The sequence below is a fragment of the Cariama cristata genome, unplaced genomic scaffold (genome assembly GCF_000690535.1).
Source record: "Cariama cristata isolate BGI_N322 unplaced genomic scaffold, ASM69053v1 scaffold9069, whole genome shotgun sequence".
NCBI classification, from domain to species: Eukaryota; Metazoa; Chordata; class Aves; order Cariamiformes; family Cariamidae; genus Cariama; species Cariama cristata.
In genome coordinates this window covers 1,349-20,413 of record NW_009635248.1, presented here as the reverse complement: position 1 = coordinate 20,413, position 19,065 = coordinate 1,349, and the positions used below count along the sequence as shown (strand labels likewise).

Sequence of the window (19,065 nt, the reverse complement as noted above, 5' to 3'; positions counted from 1 at the left end):
CAGGAATGCATGGCTATTAAAACCCGATGCGAGCATACCAGATGACACATTCAAGAGAAGGCAGAGGCTACAGCTTTTGGAGAGTCGCACTCCATCCTGCAGCACTGTTCCACGCCAACTGTCCCCCCAGAGAGAGGGGAGACCCCCCGAACAGCAGCCTTCAGATCCCAGCCTCCATGTCTGCTGTGACTTTGAGGCACAGACGAGATCCCCCTAGTCCTGACTCCAGCACCTACAGGTATCTGCCACAGAAGATATCCAGCCAAAAGACTCCCCTGAAACGCACTTGGCAATGTGAAATCACATCACTCCTGCAACCACAGGAACTTCAGTCAAACGGGCGGGCACCCACTAAGATGATGGCGACAGCGCCTGAAGCCAGACAAGATGTGCTTCTGCGTTACCGGACGCAGAGCTCTGCACCATCTCTCTGCTCAGCGCAGAGCCGCGTCCACCTCTTTCCCAGCAGCCAAACTCCCTTTTGCTCAGGGATAACAATTAAGTCAAGCAAGTAACAGAAGTCAGGCTTCACTCGATAAAACAGTCACGCACTTGAGAAAGTTACAGAGAGAAGTGGCCCTTGCCACCGACCCATCTCCACCAATTTTCCCTCATTACAGAGTACGCACTGCTCTTTCCTTTCACCTGCAAGCTGCACCTATTAGTACTGTTTGCTTTTCAGCAGCATCACAAGGTTCCAGATGAACCACCACCTAGTTGCAAGACATGGGAAGCTGCTCTGGAAATGCCAGGGCAACCGTAAAGTCGGAGTCTGCAGCCACCAGTTAGCTTCACTGCTAAACACAGGTCTCTAATTCCTCGTTGTGATAAATCCAACCTTGAGAGTAAAAATGTAGGCACAAAATACCCAACTTCCATAACAAACTGATTTTTCACTGAAAAACCACCCTGCATTTGCCACCTCAAATTCCACACACTCTTGAGGCCAGCTGTGAAGTCTGTAGAGTCCTTCACCTTTTTGGCACGTGAATTTTCATACCAAAAGCATCCGAGGTCTTTTAAAAAGCTGCTTGATCAGAGCACCCCTCCTTGATAGCAACTTTAAAATAGCTAACTGAGTTCCCCAAGGGCTTTGCAGACCATGGAATGATGAGCTGTATGCTCAGGGCCAGAAGCTTACGCAGACAGCTCATGCCCTGTGCATGTTACACTCACTCTCATACCCAACTACACACATGCTCTATAGCCCAGTAAGACGGACGGTGGAGGTACACAGGTCTCCATCAGTAGCCCCTTTGAAAAGCAAACACAGAGGACAAACCAGACATTTTAAATTCTCAAAGACCCACAAAATGAAAAGAAAAAAAAAATTGTTCTCCCATGTGATCACGTGAAAAAATATATTCATCCCCAGACTGGCCCTAATTGTGATACGTTTTGGCCCCAAAGTAATTTGTTGTGTGGAAATTGTAAGAAAAAGGAGAGACTTATAGAGAAATACCCTTCTCACTCACAGACACGATGGTGCGACAGGGACAACACCTGCGATGGCCCTGAAATGGATCCCGTCATCGCTCTGGGGGCTTGAGTGCTACAGCAAGCTCAAGTTTATGTACTAGTGGTAACTACGCAGAAGACTATACTGACTAAATAATACAGATATACAAAGATATATAGCACCCGTGATAGCAAGATAGAAACTAACAGGTTAGCGAAAACCTCTCCGAGAGAAGTTACAGTTACTTTTTAGCCCATATTATCTAGACTGAGACATTAAAAGTTCCCCACTACAAGTGCATCTCCTGCCACTGCTGGGCACCAACAGCTGTACAACGGTCCGGCACAGTACCAGTACCAGACACTAATAACTTGCCATCTCAGGGAGCGCGACAAAAAAAGAAACAGAAATCTGAGGTCAAGCAAGGTCTAAAATCAGGCAGCACAGCAGTGACAGAAGAAAAGGGAGCTGTGTCTGCTGCCTCCAGCCCAGCGTGCCAGCACCACGGTCTTGGAGAAATGGGCTCACACCACAGAGGGACCGGGCAGAGCCACGAGGCCAAAGCTGGAGACTTCGGCAGCCAGCCCTTACAGATCAACACCTGAAGATGCGATTCAGCTCTAGCGTGTCAAAGGGAATCAGGAAAGCTATTCCCGCAACTGGAAACATCAGCTTTAACGTGGCAGATGGCAGGAACACTGCATAGGGACAGAGAAGGGGAAATCCTATCTGAGCGCAAGCAGGAGCTGTAGGGTCAGGGTGGCCCCAGGACAGGCAGGGCAGTGGTAGCCGTTCCCGAGGGATTCTTACAGCCAAGGTCGCAACCAAAAGCCAGATGCAAAAGGACAGGGCGATTCCGGTATCTGTATTAAAACAACGACCTCCTTTGAATCACTTTAATTCTGTGGTCGAATTGATAATACAAACACATCATAGTAAGCCTGTAGTCTTAATACTTTAATATGCTGCCAACAGAACTGGACAATCTCTTTAATCTTTTGACCACGTGGGCACAGTACAGATTTTGGTAATATGAAACTAAGTTGTATATACACAGGCAAACATCTGCATTACTTAGCTGCCTTTCCCTATTCTGCAAAGGAGAGACTGACTTAATGTCGCTTTTGGTCTTCCCCCCACCTCCTCCCAGTTTGTTCAGGGAGGCCAAGCAAGACATTTTCCTTTTCTGCGTACTTGAAGTGCTTGGCATCTGTTTATATTGTTGCAAATGCTGAGATAAACTTCTAGGCTCCCTTCCCAAAGCGCCTGGAAGGAAACAATTGACACATACTCTCAATGCACTGGGCTGCTGAGACATTTCCTACTCACCGGGGTAACTGAGCCTTTCCCATGAGAACCATCGACTACAAACGGTAATGCCTGATAAATCTAACGTGACACACATGCACCGCGCTATTATCCTACGCCTTGGTGGAGGGTGAGAAGCACAGAGCCCAGTGCTAAACTTCTCCTGGTAATCCAGGTCCTGCTCAGCCACAACCTTCTCTTGTCCACCCGACACGGCCCAACCGCCAGCTTCCTCCCGCAGCCCCCACAGCCCTTTCTTTCTGGGGGCTGCGCCCATCGCCCTCCCTGCTCTCCCCCAGGAAAACGATTAGCCTCTGTGTGCACCTCGTTAATTTTTAGAGCTGTTCCGGGTGACCAGAGGCACGTATTTCACAACACGGAAATCCCATAGGTAAGATGTACAGCAAGACCCGCAGGTCCAAGTGGCACTTTTTCTATTCAAAAGGACCTCAGTGGGTCGTGGTTGCCTTGAACCTACACCCGCTGCAACTAAATTTTTTAAGTTAGCTTCTTGTGCCTGAGGAGAAACTTTACTGTGCACCAAATTCAGAGCAAAATCATTTCATCTGATTATTAATAGAGCAAGAAGCAGCCATCACCAGAGAGGTATTTTTTGCCCTGAAAAATTTTGGTTGAGATCATATCTTTTGCTTTACTAAGAGGTACTAAAGAATAGCTGCTCATGATTCAGAGTCCAGATTTAGAGTTTGGGCACAGGAGACACCCTGAGTCAGTTCTACTGGTGAAAATCCACTCACATATTACCAAATTTAAGTTCTGTAAAATGCAGCTTTCCCTCCCTGCCTGCAAGAATATCTGTTCTTTGCTTGTCTCCATCCCAGCCATGCATGGTCTTGTTGACATCCCGGGAATGAAACTACCGGCATCTCAAGCTGTGCACGCCCCACCAGCTGACGTGCCGACCCCAGGAGCACAAAAAGAAAGCAGCTCCAGACACCCTGCCCTAACGAGCCAGGCCCTCAGCACGACGTCATGCTCTTTCTTTTCTGAGTTATTCCATTTAAGGAAATGCAGGGGTTAAAGAAACATCCATATAGGAGGGGAAAAAAAGTGTACGGAAAAATAAAAGCAGTAAGAAATCTGCAGGCTTGAAGTTGTCCGACCTGGTAAAGTTTCAGCTACTCATTAGTTCCTTGTGTGTGTTTATGGAGCCAAATCTGTGCATTAGCATAGCCTAACCACCTACTACCTACACAATCCCAATCTCCTTTCAGGTGCTCGCTCCCCAGCACCCGCTGAGGTTTGCAGAAAGCTTCACAAGGGTTTCTCCGCAGGAACAGCCAGGACCTGCATCAAACACACCAAGTTCCTACACCTCCATACCCGTAATTCCATCTCGGTGTTTTTTGCAGTTGCTGTGGCACAAGGCTGGAATCAAACCTGAACCGTCTGTCAGTGAGGATCCTTTTCTCTCCAAGGACGGCAGTTGTTTCGAGACCGAGAGGCAGGTTGTACACGCAATGTACGCACTGAGCAGCTGCCCAGTCCACTGCTAAGCGAGGGGGAGTGAAAGAACCAGGACGAGCCCAGCATCGTCAGCTGAGGATCTGGTTAAATGTACGTGATGAAGAGACCTTGAGATCTGCCTGCACGAGAGGTGTGCTGGGCGCAGGGGAATTACTCACTCTCTATGCAATCCTGTCAGTCCCAAATTGGACATCCCAAGGCCTGTGAAGCAAAAGCCAACTATATTGTTCAAAACACGTGGACCTATTCATGCTACAATACCGGCGGCAAATGACAAAAATCATCTATATTATAGTTCAAGTGTTGCTTCCCAAACTAGTTCTGGAACTGCATTTGCCTTAAAGAGCATTATCACTTCCTACCACGTCCTTGGTAAGAAACCAGTTCCGCCCAGAAGAATCATAAAGAATAGACCTGATATGTGATGCACCTATGGAGAGTTGCAGAGCTCAGGTTTCTCACAAAGTCTGAAATCAGGTGATTCTGGGGAGCTTCATCCTGCAACAAAAATCTTTCCACAGAGTCTTTTGTATCGTATGTTTCAACACAAACATGTAACAGATTATCAGTGGCCATGGTAGCAATCCAAATGTAGGGTAGCACCAGAAAATCTGTGTTACAGGAAATGCAAACTGCAACCATGGCCTTAGTGTGAGAGGGGAAAGAAAAAAAAAAGGGGGGGGGATGAAAAAGGTAAATCAGCAGATAAGTTTAGATTACCTAAGTGTGGTGATGCCCTTTGTGCCTCAGGTCTCTGCATTCACATGGACACTGAGCTGAGTCTACAGCTTTCTGCAATTTTAGTGCACGACCAAGTGCAGAGTTTAAGCCTGGCACTGCATAAGACTGAAATTCTTTTTTCATTCCAGGTATCTACAGCCAAATGAACAAGCAGAAAGAGATCACTGTTTATGATTCTCTCTATTTTTAAGCACCAACTCTTTTAAGAAAATGGTGACAGTGCAACGGTTTTTGCTAAGCAAAACCAGAACTTGGTCATTTGGAGAAAGGAGCTGAAAGTTACAGGATCAAAGGATAAGTCTGCCTAGCGCATAGTATCTAAGAAGGAATCCCTTCCACATGACCGGGGTTGTTAAGATTTAAAGCCTGGTCAGACTAGTCCATAAAGAATCTCAGACTAGCACCTTAGAAAGAAACATGATCAAAACCTAACACTAAAAATGTATAAAGCAATGAGAATGAGCTGAGTATTCGCAGTTTTCACTGGCCCTTGTTTTTACTTTCAAGGCTCCTTTCCAAAGACCAGGGAGAGTCACATTAAACCCAATCAGGCTTGGACAGGCTCATGTGGTTACAACTGACATGCCTACACTCGTTTCTACACAAGCTCTGGCCACTCACACCTCCCGCACCGGGCAGCCGTGTGTACCCAGGCTCTCGGAGAAGACTGGCACAGGTATTTCAGGCCACTCGAATGAAGGGCTTTGCTCAGGACACCCCAGCCATTTAACTCCAGGGCACGGCTGACCTATAACAAGACACAGGCAGGTAAAGGTGTGCCCTTCTCTGCCCATTTCCATAGCCTGGCCACAGTCTCACACCTGGATGGAACTGAAACACAGCGTACCCTCAGGGCGGGAAAGCTTTACTTACTGATGTGGCTTCTGGCACATCCCAGGAGTGTATGGTTTTCACTCCTACCACTAATGAGTTGCCAACTTTATGAAAACTTGCTCCGTAGCGATGTCTAACGTGTGGGAATCTGCACCTACGGCAGCTCCGAAGTCAGAGGAGATGGGCAGGGGATGCAGCCAGCCACGTCCTTCAGCAGCAGAAGACGGCAGGGCAATCCTTTGTGGCCAAGGAGGAGGTACCGGTATAACGCCAAGCACACAGCGAGACATGGCACTAGCCAACACGCTGCTGGGATTACAGCCAGGCTAGCACAGCTCTTAGTGGTTGCTTTTCAAACCCAGGGATGGCGGCAGAAGGGTACTTCTTGTGTTGTGTGAGAATCAAGGGAAATAAATGACATAAAAAGCCGATGGCCCAGAAGGACAAATAAATCACAGGGATGATCCATTTTAAAGGGGAGATACTAAAAGTAGCACTAAGCAAGTCCCAAACTAAGCCCTGCTTAGTTTCAAATCAGCTCAAGAAGTAAGAACAAAAGGCCACGCCACCACGTGCCGAGTGCCCTTAGCTCTACCTGATGTTCAAGGGGTTAGAGGCGGTGGTGCTAGCAGAGGAGCAGGAGCAGGCCCCCCGCCCCGACCTGCCCGGCCCCAGCCGTCACTCCGCATGCCCCGGTGCACAGGGGATGGGACTCACAGCCCACGCAACGCCTCGCTCCAGAGAACCCTTCGCACCCGTGGAACAGAAGGGACTCTCCCAGTCCCGCCTACATAGCCATCCTATTTCACCTAAAAATTTCCCAGGAGTGATCTGGAAGCGCGTTAGTTGAAAACACAGGCCACAAAAACAAGAGGCAAACGTGAATATTTTCCAGGATACATGAGGAAGGTGCAAACTCTGGGTAGGAGAACAGACACGGACATTCACAAGACCTGTCAGTGAAGATGGCTGGTTCAGGCATTAGAAACCAGGAATACAATGATCTCCCCCAGCACTGTAAGACCTACGTACTATTCCCATTAATGCATATGGACACAGATACTGAAACTCAAAAGAAAGCAAAACAAACCCAAACCAAGACCAATCCTTTAGACAGGCTGACCAGGCGTACCGTACTCCCAGGCTTACCCCTCTTTCCCCACAGGGTTTTCAGAACATCCTGATATTCAAGCGACTGATTTTCCAAGCAAGTAAAAACTTATTGATCATGTAAACAGCAGAAGGATTCATTGAGCACTTCGCTGAAATCTGGGTGAAATCTAAACAAGCTAAGATACCAGTTGGAGACAGATGAGATGCAAATCCCTCCTGTTCCCCACAGCAAAATAGCCCTGAAAGCAGCAGAACCACAAAAAAGATGCTTTTCTTTCCAAACAGAGGGCAGCCCACACAACTTGAACAGAATCATCACAGTAATGATCTTATTAGTGCAGAAACATGCGCATATGTCAAGTGGTGACGCTTGGGCACCAGATTACCTCTCTGCACGGGAGAGAACTCAAGGTCTTTCAGGGGACTGGGCACAGACTGCCACAGGACCAGCAACGGGAGGTGGATGCCTACAGCTGGACAAAGGGAAGGGTGCCAGGTAAGAAACTGGCTGGGAGAAGCAGAAGAAATCATGTCTGTATGGAAAAGACTGGAATAAAGTAGCACAAGTCTGTAACCAGGTAGCTGAAAAAAACTGCGATGAGGAAGGCCCTCAGGCATCAGGGCCTTCAAAACAATAGTGGTATGCAATAAACCAATTCTGCTGTGGTATGCGGCAGTTGGCCAAAGGAAAGGGTCACTGTGAACCCATCAGGTGACAGGACCAAATACTTGTAAAAGGACAACCGTAAGGTGGAGTAGGGGGTTCACAACCTAATCCGAGACATCAGGAGAACAGTCTGCAATGAGAGAGATGCAGTAAAGGGCAAAAGAGAAAACAGAGGCTCCAAGAAAGTCAAAACTCAAGCTACCATGCAGCTGACAGATGAAATAGGAAGGGTCAAGATGAGAAACAACAGGGCTCTCTTCAATTCTGCCAGCTCTGACAAAAGAACCCTGAACTCATGGCTAAGATGAAAACAGTCAAGAGAGGACGCCACATCAGAAAGTCTTCCTAGCCATCTATCTGAAGCTTGCACTTCTCTCTTTCAAATGTACGCTTGCCTGCTACCCGTCGATGATCCAGACTTGAACTGCCAGATTCCTAACAAGATTCAGAGGCCGCTGCAGCGAAGGATGTTTAAAAGGTGAGTTAGCGCTGTGCCCTGAAGAACGGGATAGCTCTAAAAGAGGGAGCTCACATAAAGCCAAGTCAGTAATATCTAAACAGGAAAAGAAAATGAAAAAATGAAATGAGGTCTCCATTTGACTTCTTGAAGATCCTACAAGCCCTGTTTCTTTAGAAGGAGTAGACCAAGTCAGTCACCAAAAACTACACTAGGAATTGCTAGGAAAGGAACAGAATATGAAGCCTGGAAGACACACATTAATGACAGCTATAAGGTACTGCTCCGTGACAGGAAAATACAAGGAAGTTGGCAAGGAATTAACGGGTGGACGTTGTTTAGACAGAACAATAAACATGTCTTTGGGGCATCCTCACTGAGCTTTATATAAGCCATTGCGAGACTCTTACCCACAACCCCATAAGCTGCTTTTCTTTCTCTCTCCTTTGGAGCTGTGAGAGGTTACAGAAGCCACCAAACCTGTCCTGCTGTGATCTGATCTAATCTGGCCAGTACTGCTTGGATTCTACGGAAAGAAAAGGAGGACTTTAAAAACTGCACAGCTCTGGGGAACAGAGCAGAGGAGGGGAGCTGTGCTGGGCTGTTTCAGTTTTAGGCCAAGCTGTTTGGAAGCATAGAACCTTTGGATTTTCTGGCATCTGCCTTGAGCACTGACCACAGTTCCTTTAAAATTATGTCCCCTTCTGAAACGCCCCAAACAACCACCCAAAATAGCCCATCTCGGCTGAAAATCTTGGCCTCATTTTCCGTATTTCCATCTTATTAATTACCAAGGCTGACTAAATGAATACCAAGCTCTACTTGGCACTATCACCTTCATAGACGCAGGTAGGTTTTAGACCACCCTCTGACATAAGTACGAACTGTGGTATAACGACTATGGCATCCAAGTGCTGCCCCCGTTTCAGAGAAAGAAAGTGCTTTCTAGGTACCAGAGGTCGGCTGCTGCTTTACCACCTGCGCACAAGCAACAGAAAGGCATGCCGCTGAAATCTGCGCTCTAAACTCTGAAGCAAACACAGTGGTCTTTTGAGAGCTCAAACTCCTAATCACCACCAATGACTGCATGGAGTAGCACACTGTCCAAACCCTGAAGAATAAACTGCAAAGGCTGCTGGGCACAGGTTAGCAACAAAACCAAGATACATAACGTAATGTGCCAAGCACAGATCTACCTAAACCACCACCTTATTTCCTTGGGTTTGCAAAGTGCCAGACAGCTCACAGCAAGTCCTCACAACTGCCCGACTCTGCAGTACCGCATCACGAGGCAGAAAAACAGCCCTGCTGCAAGCTAACCTTGATTCCAAGGCTGCAGTTATAATTAAACCTATACAGGCTGCGGCGTGTTTCATGAAAGGCAGACTGCAGTCGGAGCCGGGGTTACCAGAAGGCCGAGCTGCTGCCATCAGGGCACCAGGAAGGAATGCAAACACCACAGTGCTCTTCTTATGTCCCTTTTCAGTCTCTTTTTACTGCTAAGGAAGTTCTCCCAGCGTTGTGCAACCAGACTAGGATTATCACCCAAAGGAAAGGAAGGGACAGACCTTTACAAAGGCTGAGATGATGACCGAACTAGCGCACAGGCTGCACTTACCCTAGCAACTTATAGAAACAGCCCTAGCATCAGTTTCCAGGTTAAGCCCGGCTCCACTAGTTCTGGGCACAGAGAGGGAAGGACACTCCTGTGTTCCCTAGCTACACAAGGGCTGTGACTGTTTGACGTGGCCAAGCTTGAAGGAACCCAACCCTGACATGGGGTCAGATGTCTTCCACTTTCTGCCTCAATATTTTCCCCTGTTTGCCAAGTGGGTTCTGTTGGTTACCTTCATGACTTCTCTGTGCCTTTATTTATGGCATGGAGTACGTCTCTTAACAATCTGTTAACTCAGTGAACAGGCAAAAACCATGACAGAGTTTGCTAAATACAGTCAAACAGAGCAAACACTGGCAGTACACATTTTACAGATGCGACTGGGCCTCCCCAATACATTTTGTGCTACCTTTTAATTTTAAACGTCTCAGAAAAATCCAGGGAGAGTAATCAGCACATCTGGGGCTCACAACTGAGCAAAGGCTGTATCGGTTCTTCAGTCTCCATGCTGAACTGTAATACCTGGCATCATTGTACCTTAAAAAAGAGCTGTTGGGCAGGGGAAGGCATATACAACGGGTGGGAGAAGACAGTCAAACAAGCCTAGACTTGAATCCTAACTGAAATGACCAAGCCATTGTGCAACCAGCAAATGGACAACTACGACATCAGCCTGCATGCACACCAACGCTGGGCAGCATCGACAGAAACTGAAGCACAAAAGAGGAGAGGACTTAAAAAGTGACCTTTGTAGAGTTGTTATGAGCACACCAAGACAACAGAGGCCCACGCCCCTGGACTGGGCTGTTGCGCACTGTCCCAGCGCCTGCTCTCTCTTGGCAGGGACCAGCAGCTTCAGGATGGCCCCAGTAACCAAAAACATCCACTCCCACAAGCTGCTCCCATCAAAGGCTATAAGGTGCCACATGAGGCCCACCTTTCCAATTGGCGTGGCCCTCAGCAAAATTAGTTTTGCCGCCAGGTCAGAGAGCTGATGAGTGTTTCTAAACCGACCAGAGGCGGAAAAAAGCCAGTCACTGTCAGAATGGTATGGGAACACCTTCTTTCACTGCCACGTACCTTACATTCACAGCATGTGTCAGTGCAAAACTTATCACTTAAAAGAAAACACAACCTTTCCTTCGCAATGGGCAAACCACAGCATATATTGACTCAGCTGTTCCTACAACACTTTCTCCGTTTCTCCTGCATCCACAGCCAACTTATCACTACCTTACGTAAAGTCAGTTTATCATCTTCTGAACTTGGACTGCAGTTTTTCTCACAGAGCTTGGAGCAGGCGGGCACCAACACCTTCTCACACAACCCCAGCAACTTTAAAGCTAATGCCGATTCCTGAGAACAGATGAAAGACATCTGCAATGACCAGAACGATATCCCATGCAATGATGGGGAACACAGATACCTGCTGGAAACTGCCAATAGTAAGCACACTCAGAGGTTTACTAGCATCAAGCTAACAAATGACTGAAAAGCTGAATCATCTTAATGACAAAAATTTCTGAACAAATCATTCCATGAGTGATTCATATTTCACAGACCTCACAGCATTTGTACTATTGACTTGTGTGACGTGCACACAAAAACCGCTCCCAACTTTTCCACAGGGATTTACCGTATTATCAAAAGTCTGCAGTGGAGTCATAGCACTAGACCTTTTCATTTATCACAACCCAGTTAATGACACATTTCAGTACCCTGCAAAGTGACACAGAGACTTAAAGCTGGAGAAAAGCTCATCTGAAATCTCTCAGCCAGATGCTTCAAAGCAGAGAAGATCCAAACCACCCGTCTTGTTTTTACTAGCTGTGTGGGGCAGCGTTTAGGTCCCAGTCTGTGCCTGTCATTCCCCAGTTGTGCCAGCTGCTGTACAGAAAGAGAGGAAAAAGGCAGTGCCTGAGTCCTCATCATTTTGCTTTTGCATGAGCAAAGCCCGACTCGGTTTTACAAAAGCAAAATACAGCCTACTCTATCTCTGCGTATAAATTCAAGGTACCAAAGAATATTAATGAAGTACATTCTGTGCTGAGATTTTATCTGATTAATTTTTTAAATCATATTTACTTCAGAAGCAATTTAAAACTCTAACTGATAAGAAACAGGTCTTCTGGTTATTTCTGAAAATGGCGAAGGTCTGCCTACAGTCAGTGATCACAAACCAGGGGCGGGGAAGAGAGAAAAAAAAGAAAACAAAGTAAATGGGTAAATACAGCTCATTTCTCCTACCTTCTGCCTGCTGTTACTAAAGGTAAAGATTTTCACAGTTATCTTTTACCCTTTCAATCTCTCTCATTGATCCAACCATCAAGTAATAATCTGAGGCTTATGGCATCACACAGCTTTCTACCAGCAAAGTGTGATGACACAACAGGGTCGAGAATAAAAAGCAAGGAGGGGGAAAGTCTAGGGAGCAGTCAGCTAAAATGGAAAAAGTAGTTACGGAAAACTGTTACAAAATCCCTGATTTTGGCTCTCTATACAGTAAATCCCATAAGGATAACAGGTTCCATGAAAAAGTTTCCACTGTAACAGCATTTTTTCCTGAATTCACTCCTACAACAGTGGTATCTAAGAGATACTCTTGAGACCTTTAGTTTGCAAATCCTTTGAAATGCAGGACAAAACACCTGACACGAGTGCTGGTCCCCATCTCCTAATACACGCAGCAGCCTTCCAGCAGCAGAGCTGTCAGGCTTGAAGTCAAGCATCCTCTGCCCCACCAGGAAGTCAGGGCAGCAGCAAGCACGGGGGAAGTTATGCTTAAAGAGCCAAGAATACCTTATCTCAAAGGATAAGGTGGAGCTTTACTTTTCCCCTCTTGCAAAATTGGTTATTAAGTAATCTGTTTATGTCACACATACCAGCACTCCTAACAGTGGCATTACAGCAACATGTCATTACCTTCAAGGAAAGGAACGTGCAGTGCTCTAAATGAATGGGAATGGTTTTCTCACACAGGAGGTTCAGCTTAGGGCAGTGCCTCTTCCTGATCTCCCCCAAGAAAGCCTACATTTTCTTTGTAGACTTGCTTCCCTTTCACGCTCTGAGTTGGACCCAGGTAGACCCCTTGTCTCACCAGGTCACATGTCTGGGCACTTGTGTCCAACGTCAGCGATGGCCAGCAAAGCAGCTCTTCACAACTAACAGGTACCGAATTCATCGATTGAGCCCTCCCACTGATAAAGACAATAGGAGCTGAGCTGGAATGGAATAATGTTCAAACATCAACAGCTGATATCACTAATAAAATAGGAACACATGCCGGTGTAGGACCAGACTGAGGTGCCATCTTAGAGATGCATTAAACAACCTCTGGAACCAGGCCAAAGGGACATACTTTTGTCAAGGTATGTATAGTTTCTATTAACATTACATTTACTCAGCAAGGGCATGACCGACAATTGCCCCAAGCTGAAAATATCTCAAACTCCTACTGACCAGAAATGCCTGTTTTCCCCCCTCCTTAAAAAGTAAAGTCTTTCCATCTCCCCCACACTGCTACATAACCAAATTAGTGAGTGACGTGGTAATTCAGAGTTGCTATCTCCATCTCATAGACATAATGCGAGGTCACTGGCTACCAATAAAATGACACCACACTGTCTCTCTCTTCTTGCAAAGAACGTCCTAAAGAGGGATGCTCAAAATGACAACTTTAAATTTCTGTCTTCATCGGTTTGAAATCAAACCGATTTGCAAGCAGCAAAAGCAGCCTGCTTTCTAAGCATGTTACAACCTTTCGCAGTAGGGTTTCTCCGTTCTCTCCCTCAAACTCCTGCAGCTGGGGAATCCCCAAGTCCCACTGCCAGCTCTTTTCTGATAAAGGCTACAACTCCCCTTTCTCTAGCACAGGGAAAAGAAAATAGTCTCTCCTCTCTGATCAGTTGGGGTTTTTTCCTACAAGTTCAGTGAAATTAAGAGCAGCTTTAAAGAGCCTTCCTGAGAAATTTGATCAATATTGACTGCTAGGTGCAAAAAACTCTTGGGAGAGGAATGGAAAGAAGAAGCAAGAGAGACAAACAACTTTATGGTATGTATGTTGCTTCCTACTGAAAGTAGGCTAAAAATAAAAACTACCAGAAAAAAAAACACCTGGAGGTAACAATTCCACTCGCTGTTACCTCCTTCTACAGAGGATGCAACTACTGAAAGCCTTTTAGAAAAGCAAGTTCTAACCATACCGTGAGAGTGACTGAAGTAATGGAGAGCACTTCAGAGCTAATACCTTCAGGTCTCTAGACAAATGCCCTCCTCCTTGAAACCACTCCACTTGCAGTGCAGAAATCTAGCAGAGACACTTAAAAGCATCTGCACCAAGTGTCAGCCGAAGGTCTTCAACCTGACGTTTCAGGCCTTCCATTGGATCTTAAACTGAAAGAGAGTAGATTTAGATTGGATATAAGGAAGAAATTCTTCCCGGTGAGGGTGGTGAGGCAGTGGCAGAGGTTGCCCAGAGAAGCTGTGGATGCCCCATCCCTGGGAGTGTTCAAGGCCAGGCTGGATGGGGCTGTGAGCGACCTGGTCTGGTGGAAGGTGTCCCTGCCCGTGGCAGGGGGTTGGACTACAGGGTCTTAAAAGGTCCCTTCCAACCAAACCACTCCGTGAGTCTACAACTCATCCTATACGTGCAGGCTATGACCGTACACGGGATGCATGTGTGCATATTAGATACACACATACGTTAAGCGTACTTATTTACAGGGCACATATCTGTGTACAGACTTAGATGAGCGGAAGACATGCACAGAATCGTAGAATCATTTAGGTTGGAAATCTTCCCCTCTAAGGCAAGTAAGATCTCTTCAAAGTGCCAAAGCCTTTAAGGATTACTTACCCTGTGGCAATGCCCCTAAGTTGCCAGCTATGCTATGCTATGAACTCAGGGCTGTCCCACTCCAGAAGAGTGGAGCGGCTGAGCAGCAACTCACCAGCCAAATCCTACACGCACCATACGTGCATCATGACGCTGACAGATGCTACAGCGTCAGTGCTGGCCCCGCCACAGACGGCAGCTCCTTTTGTGATTTAGCTAGGTCATTCGCAGAAGCCTGGCAAGAATCAAGGCCCTGCCTTTAGCACGAACAAGGGAATTAGCTGGTTACACAGCTCCAAGTCTCTCCGGAGGCTCAGACAAGCAGCTACAGTTCTCAGAGGCCTGTCGTGTGTAATTAGAAATACTTGTTCCACCTCCTCTTCTCCTCACCCCAGCGAGATGAACTGCAACGGCTCTGTTAGCCCAACTAAATCAAATGAGGATATCTACACTGAAACATGGAGATAAGCACACCACATCTACAAATATTACTTACAGCGTTAACCACAACCTTTTCCACAGCACCTGCAGACAGCTAAACGGACACTCCCACGCTGCTCTTCACAAACAACAATTTGTATTATATTCCTCGAGCATCGCACATGGGTGATACACACCACAACAGTGTGCGGGAACATTTAAGACAGTAAAATGTAAGAAATATTCTCCCTCTCTCCCCTCTCAAATGTTTCTGCTGTGCCAAAGCGTCAATTATTCTACAAGCAAAAGGCTAACACAAAACTCCTGTCATTCTGACCAATGGCCCAATTAAACCCAACATGATGATTTATAGCTACTGAGCACAGATTACTTTGTACAAGAGAGGAAGAAAACACAGCGTTTTTCATGGAAACGACTAGTTTGATTTGCTGGAAGTGTTCTAATCCATCTTTTTAGAGATTATTTTCTTTCATACTGCTTAATCCTTTACCATCCACTACCAGTGACAATAACAAAACTGAAAAGCCACAGGCATTTGTTTGCAAAGAAAGAAATTAGAATAAAATCATATACCTAAGTCACAAGGGGAAGGATAGCACTGTGAGGTGAAACGCTAGCCTCCTTTCCCTTCTAGGTAGAGTACATATCCTATCATCCTTTCCTCCTTCCCCCACTAGTTTATCAAGCACACGGTCAACTGATCCTCATAAAACAAGAAAAAAAGAATTTCCTGCAAATAATTCAGTCCTATCAATTTTAATAGTTTTCCACAAACAACCTTAAACTAAACTCCTTTAAGTTCCTTTTACCTTTGGGATTTCACAACATTTTTAGTTAGAGAGAAAATAAAAACACTTTCAAAGGAGTCTACTCTTTTCCTAAAGAGGAAACAGTTTGCTCTGTTAAAAAGGTCCCCTTCAAGGGAAAAACCTTCTCTTTGTGCCTCCTAAGCTAAAAGGATAACCCAGGCAAACGTCCACTTGCTGCCTTATGTCGACCCCGCACACTAGGTACAAATTCTCCTGGTTTTTCTAGTCTGCTTCTCCATCTGCAACACCTGCCACCGTATTCCAGCACTTCCAAGTGCAGTGGTGATATGCAAGCCTTGCCAAAATTATATTCATAGAGGAAAGAAAAACAAATAGTGGAAATGTGTGCCAGTAGGCTACAAGAACATTCACTCCTGAACTGAAAAAAGAGCATTTCTTTAAAAGGTCAATTTTCACCGCAACCAAGCTTACCGGTGTTTCAGTCAATTTTAGGATTAATTGCTAGGCAAAACAAAGGCACCCTTTTTCTCTGCTATCCGACTGTGCTGATCTTACATACAAACACAGATTGTGAAGGTACCCTTTCTCCCCAGCAGTCCAGGTCTCTTACCTTCCACTTCTTCTTCATCACACACATGTTTAAGGAAGGAAGCCCCTCTATCCAGTACTGCCTCGTCCTCCATCCTATAGTAATAGAAAAGAAAAAAGGAATGCTCAGACTTCTCCTGGAGCGAGGTATTTGAACCAGCCCAGGTCCTGGGCAGGTTAACTTGCAAGCTGTTGTTCATGTTCCTGGGGGCACTCCTGTTCTCCTTCCAGTGCCTGCTGTTCCTTCATAGAGCTCCTTTCAAACGGCGTTTCATTTAAGCTGGCCTCACGTAGCTCAAATTCTAACCTTGAGAGGACATCAGGGGTGACAGGTGTGAGAAAGGTAATCCCGGCTAGAAGTCTCGGGGGGTTTTTTCCTGTTTTGTTTTTGGTTTTGTGGTTGGGGTTTTTTTTCCCCCTCCTCCTTTTTCCTTTTTTCTAAAAAGGATGAATAGACACACAGGCAAGTTCGGGGCTGTCTATGCAATAGCCCAGAAGAGTTTGCGCAATTCTGGTTTCCCTGGAAAGTTCCTCTAGAAGAGCGCGACTGCAGAAGGAGGTACACAAGCAAGCACGCATATCGCACACAGACATATACACACGTTCGAATGCACAGCGGGAGAGCAGGCTTCAGCCAGCCTCCTAATACCAGCACAGCACACTTGTCTGTTGGGAGGTAAGCCGTGTGTCACGTTGGCCGCACAGAGATCTGACATAGGAGGATTATCCAGAGACCGAGCGACAGTAAGTCAGACCATCACAGCACTCATTTATGTGTGTCACCCATTCATTCATCCATTTGGGGACGGGTTTTAGTAGTTGCCTTCTTTCCCCTCCCCTTTTCCTTCCACCCGTTATCCACATCTCCGTACAGAAGTGACTCCTCATTCTACGCCTCCGCCATAGCAGCCCTCCTGTGGCACTGCCCAGAACTGGGGATGCTGTATTTCACCCACAAAATAAGACCCTGAACGCTTTCCAAGGGTTCATCTGCAAATCCACTTTTGACAAGCAAATGCAAAAATGATAAAAGAACAAAGAAAAACATTCTAGCTATATTAAATAATCTCCTCTCATATGGCTTAGAGGCTAAGCACATATTTGCTCGCTGCTGGACAGTCAGTGTGGAAGCTCCCCATCTTAATACACCTGGAGACCAAGCTGACAACCCGTTCTCCTACCAATGGCAAGAAACAGGCATATGCGAGTAATGATCAAAAGCCAGTACCTTTTCTTTTTATTCCCAGATGGAATAGGGACAAACTCAGTACAGAAAGAGACAAAGCCTTCAAAACTTCTCCACATTTGTATTGCTTCCACTTGTGATGCTGCAAGATCCTCCAAGTGCAGTAGCAGCAAACACTTAATAGAGTTTTTAAGGGGCACGTTCAAAATTCAGGGGAGTATAAAAATGGAACAGATGAATATCAAGAAATCAGAATGTCTTAGGATATCTACCTTGCACATCAGCACCTACCTGAACAAACAAACAAACAAAAAATTCAGCCACAAAAGCAAGTACTAGAGCCCTCATTTTCTAAAATCAGTAGCACAGCCGCCATTCTCCCATCTTTGCCAAGTTCTCCTCCGCCTCAAGCCCCTTTACTAACACGCCGTTGGCCGCATCCTTGGCTCTTAATCCGCAGCTCAGCTCCCAGAAAGGAGTCTCAAATATGTCACAGATAAAAAAGAACAAAGCAAAACAGGTCAGATTCAAAACCACTAACTACGCATATCGAAATACACATTTTTCATTTGGATTACTGGATGGCAGCAAATAATACAGCAAATACTACACCCAGAAACAAACATAAGCATCAGCTCCTAAGTTTAGGTCCAGTTCAGACCTTTGAAACAAGGCCCACCTCCCCCTCAGGCAGGCACTGTCTGCCAGAGACCCAGAAGCTCTGAAGAACAGATTTCTCTGACTTAAGAAAGGTACCATTTCACGAGCAGCTGCTGCCCTGTGCGAAGGGGCAGGACATCCTTACTGCCAACAAACCGCACAAAGCCAGCACTCAGGCACGCACGCAGCAGCCTTCCCCGAAAGCTCCACTTCTTCATTAAATTATTCAAGACTATTTATGCGTCTTTTCTAAGGCAACAAAAGGGAACATATTTCATGGATGCTCTTGCCTATTTGCAATGGTTGTGAAGGCACACCCCAATTTTTTATTTCTTTTTTCCCCCCCAAAGCAGCACAGTAGCTACTTGCTATAAACACAACTGAAAACATCTGGAACAGATGGGACTGGATTTCCAGACCGCACATGCTTTATTACTCCATAAAGTCTGTTCTTACAGTTTCACACAGAACATGCCCCGGCATTTGCACCCTGAGTACCAACACATTCTGGCCCCTTGGCATGTGTGTATGTGTGCAACCACACCTGCGCATCCCACAGCCCCTGCTCAAACACCAGCTTCCAAGGCCAGTTTCTCCACACCGTCCTAGGCAGCATCAGTCGGGTGGGGCAGCAACAGAGAAGCAACAGTCTCACGGTGGAGGGGAGAGGGAGAAAAGAGGGGAAAGGGAGGGAGCCATTTCTACTGCCTGCAAGGAACACAGTGCTGAAAATTCACCGGGTGCCATCCACCTAGTAAAACGTCTACTCAAATTCCCCAGCGCAGCAGTGCATCCTCCCAGCATCACCCTGCCCACTGCTGTGCCCCGCTTGCTGCTCAGCATCCAACAGCAGCACCTCACTACAGGCAGCCGGAATGGGCACCTCTCTACAGGCAGCACGAAT

General features: G+C 46.4%; 1 protein-coding gene across 2 annotated transcripts in view; it reads right to left on the bottom strand.

Moving 5' to 3' along the window:
- The window catches only part of SLC4A4 (solute carrier family 4 (sodium bicarbonate cotransporter), member 4), a 157,126-nt gene extending 140,611 nt beyond the window's left edge, over window positions 1–16,515 (bottom strand). For both annotated transcript variants that reach the window (XM_009707459.1, XM_009707458.1), the window contains exon 1: window positions 16,338–16,515. In XM_009707459.1, coding sequence (XP_009705761.1) covers window positions 16,338–16,515 — 178 coding nt within the window. The remainder of the gene's footprint in view (window positions 1–16,337) is intronic.
- Window positions 16,516–19,065: the final 2,550 nt, after the last annotated feature.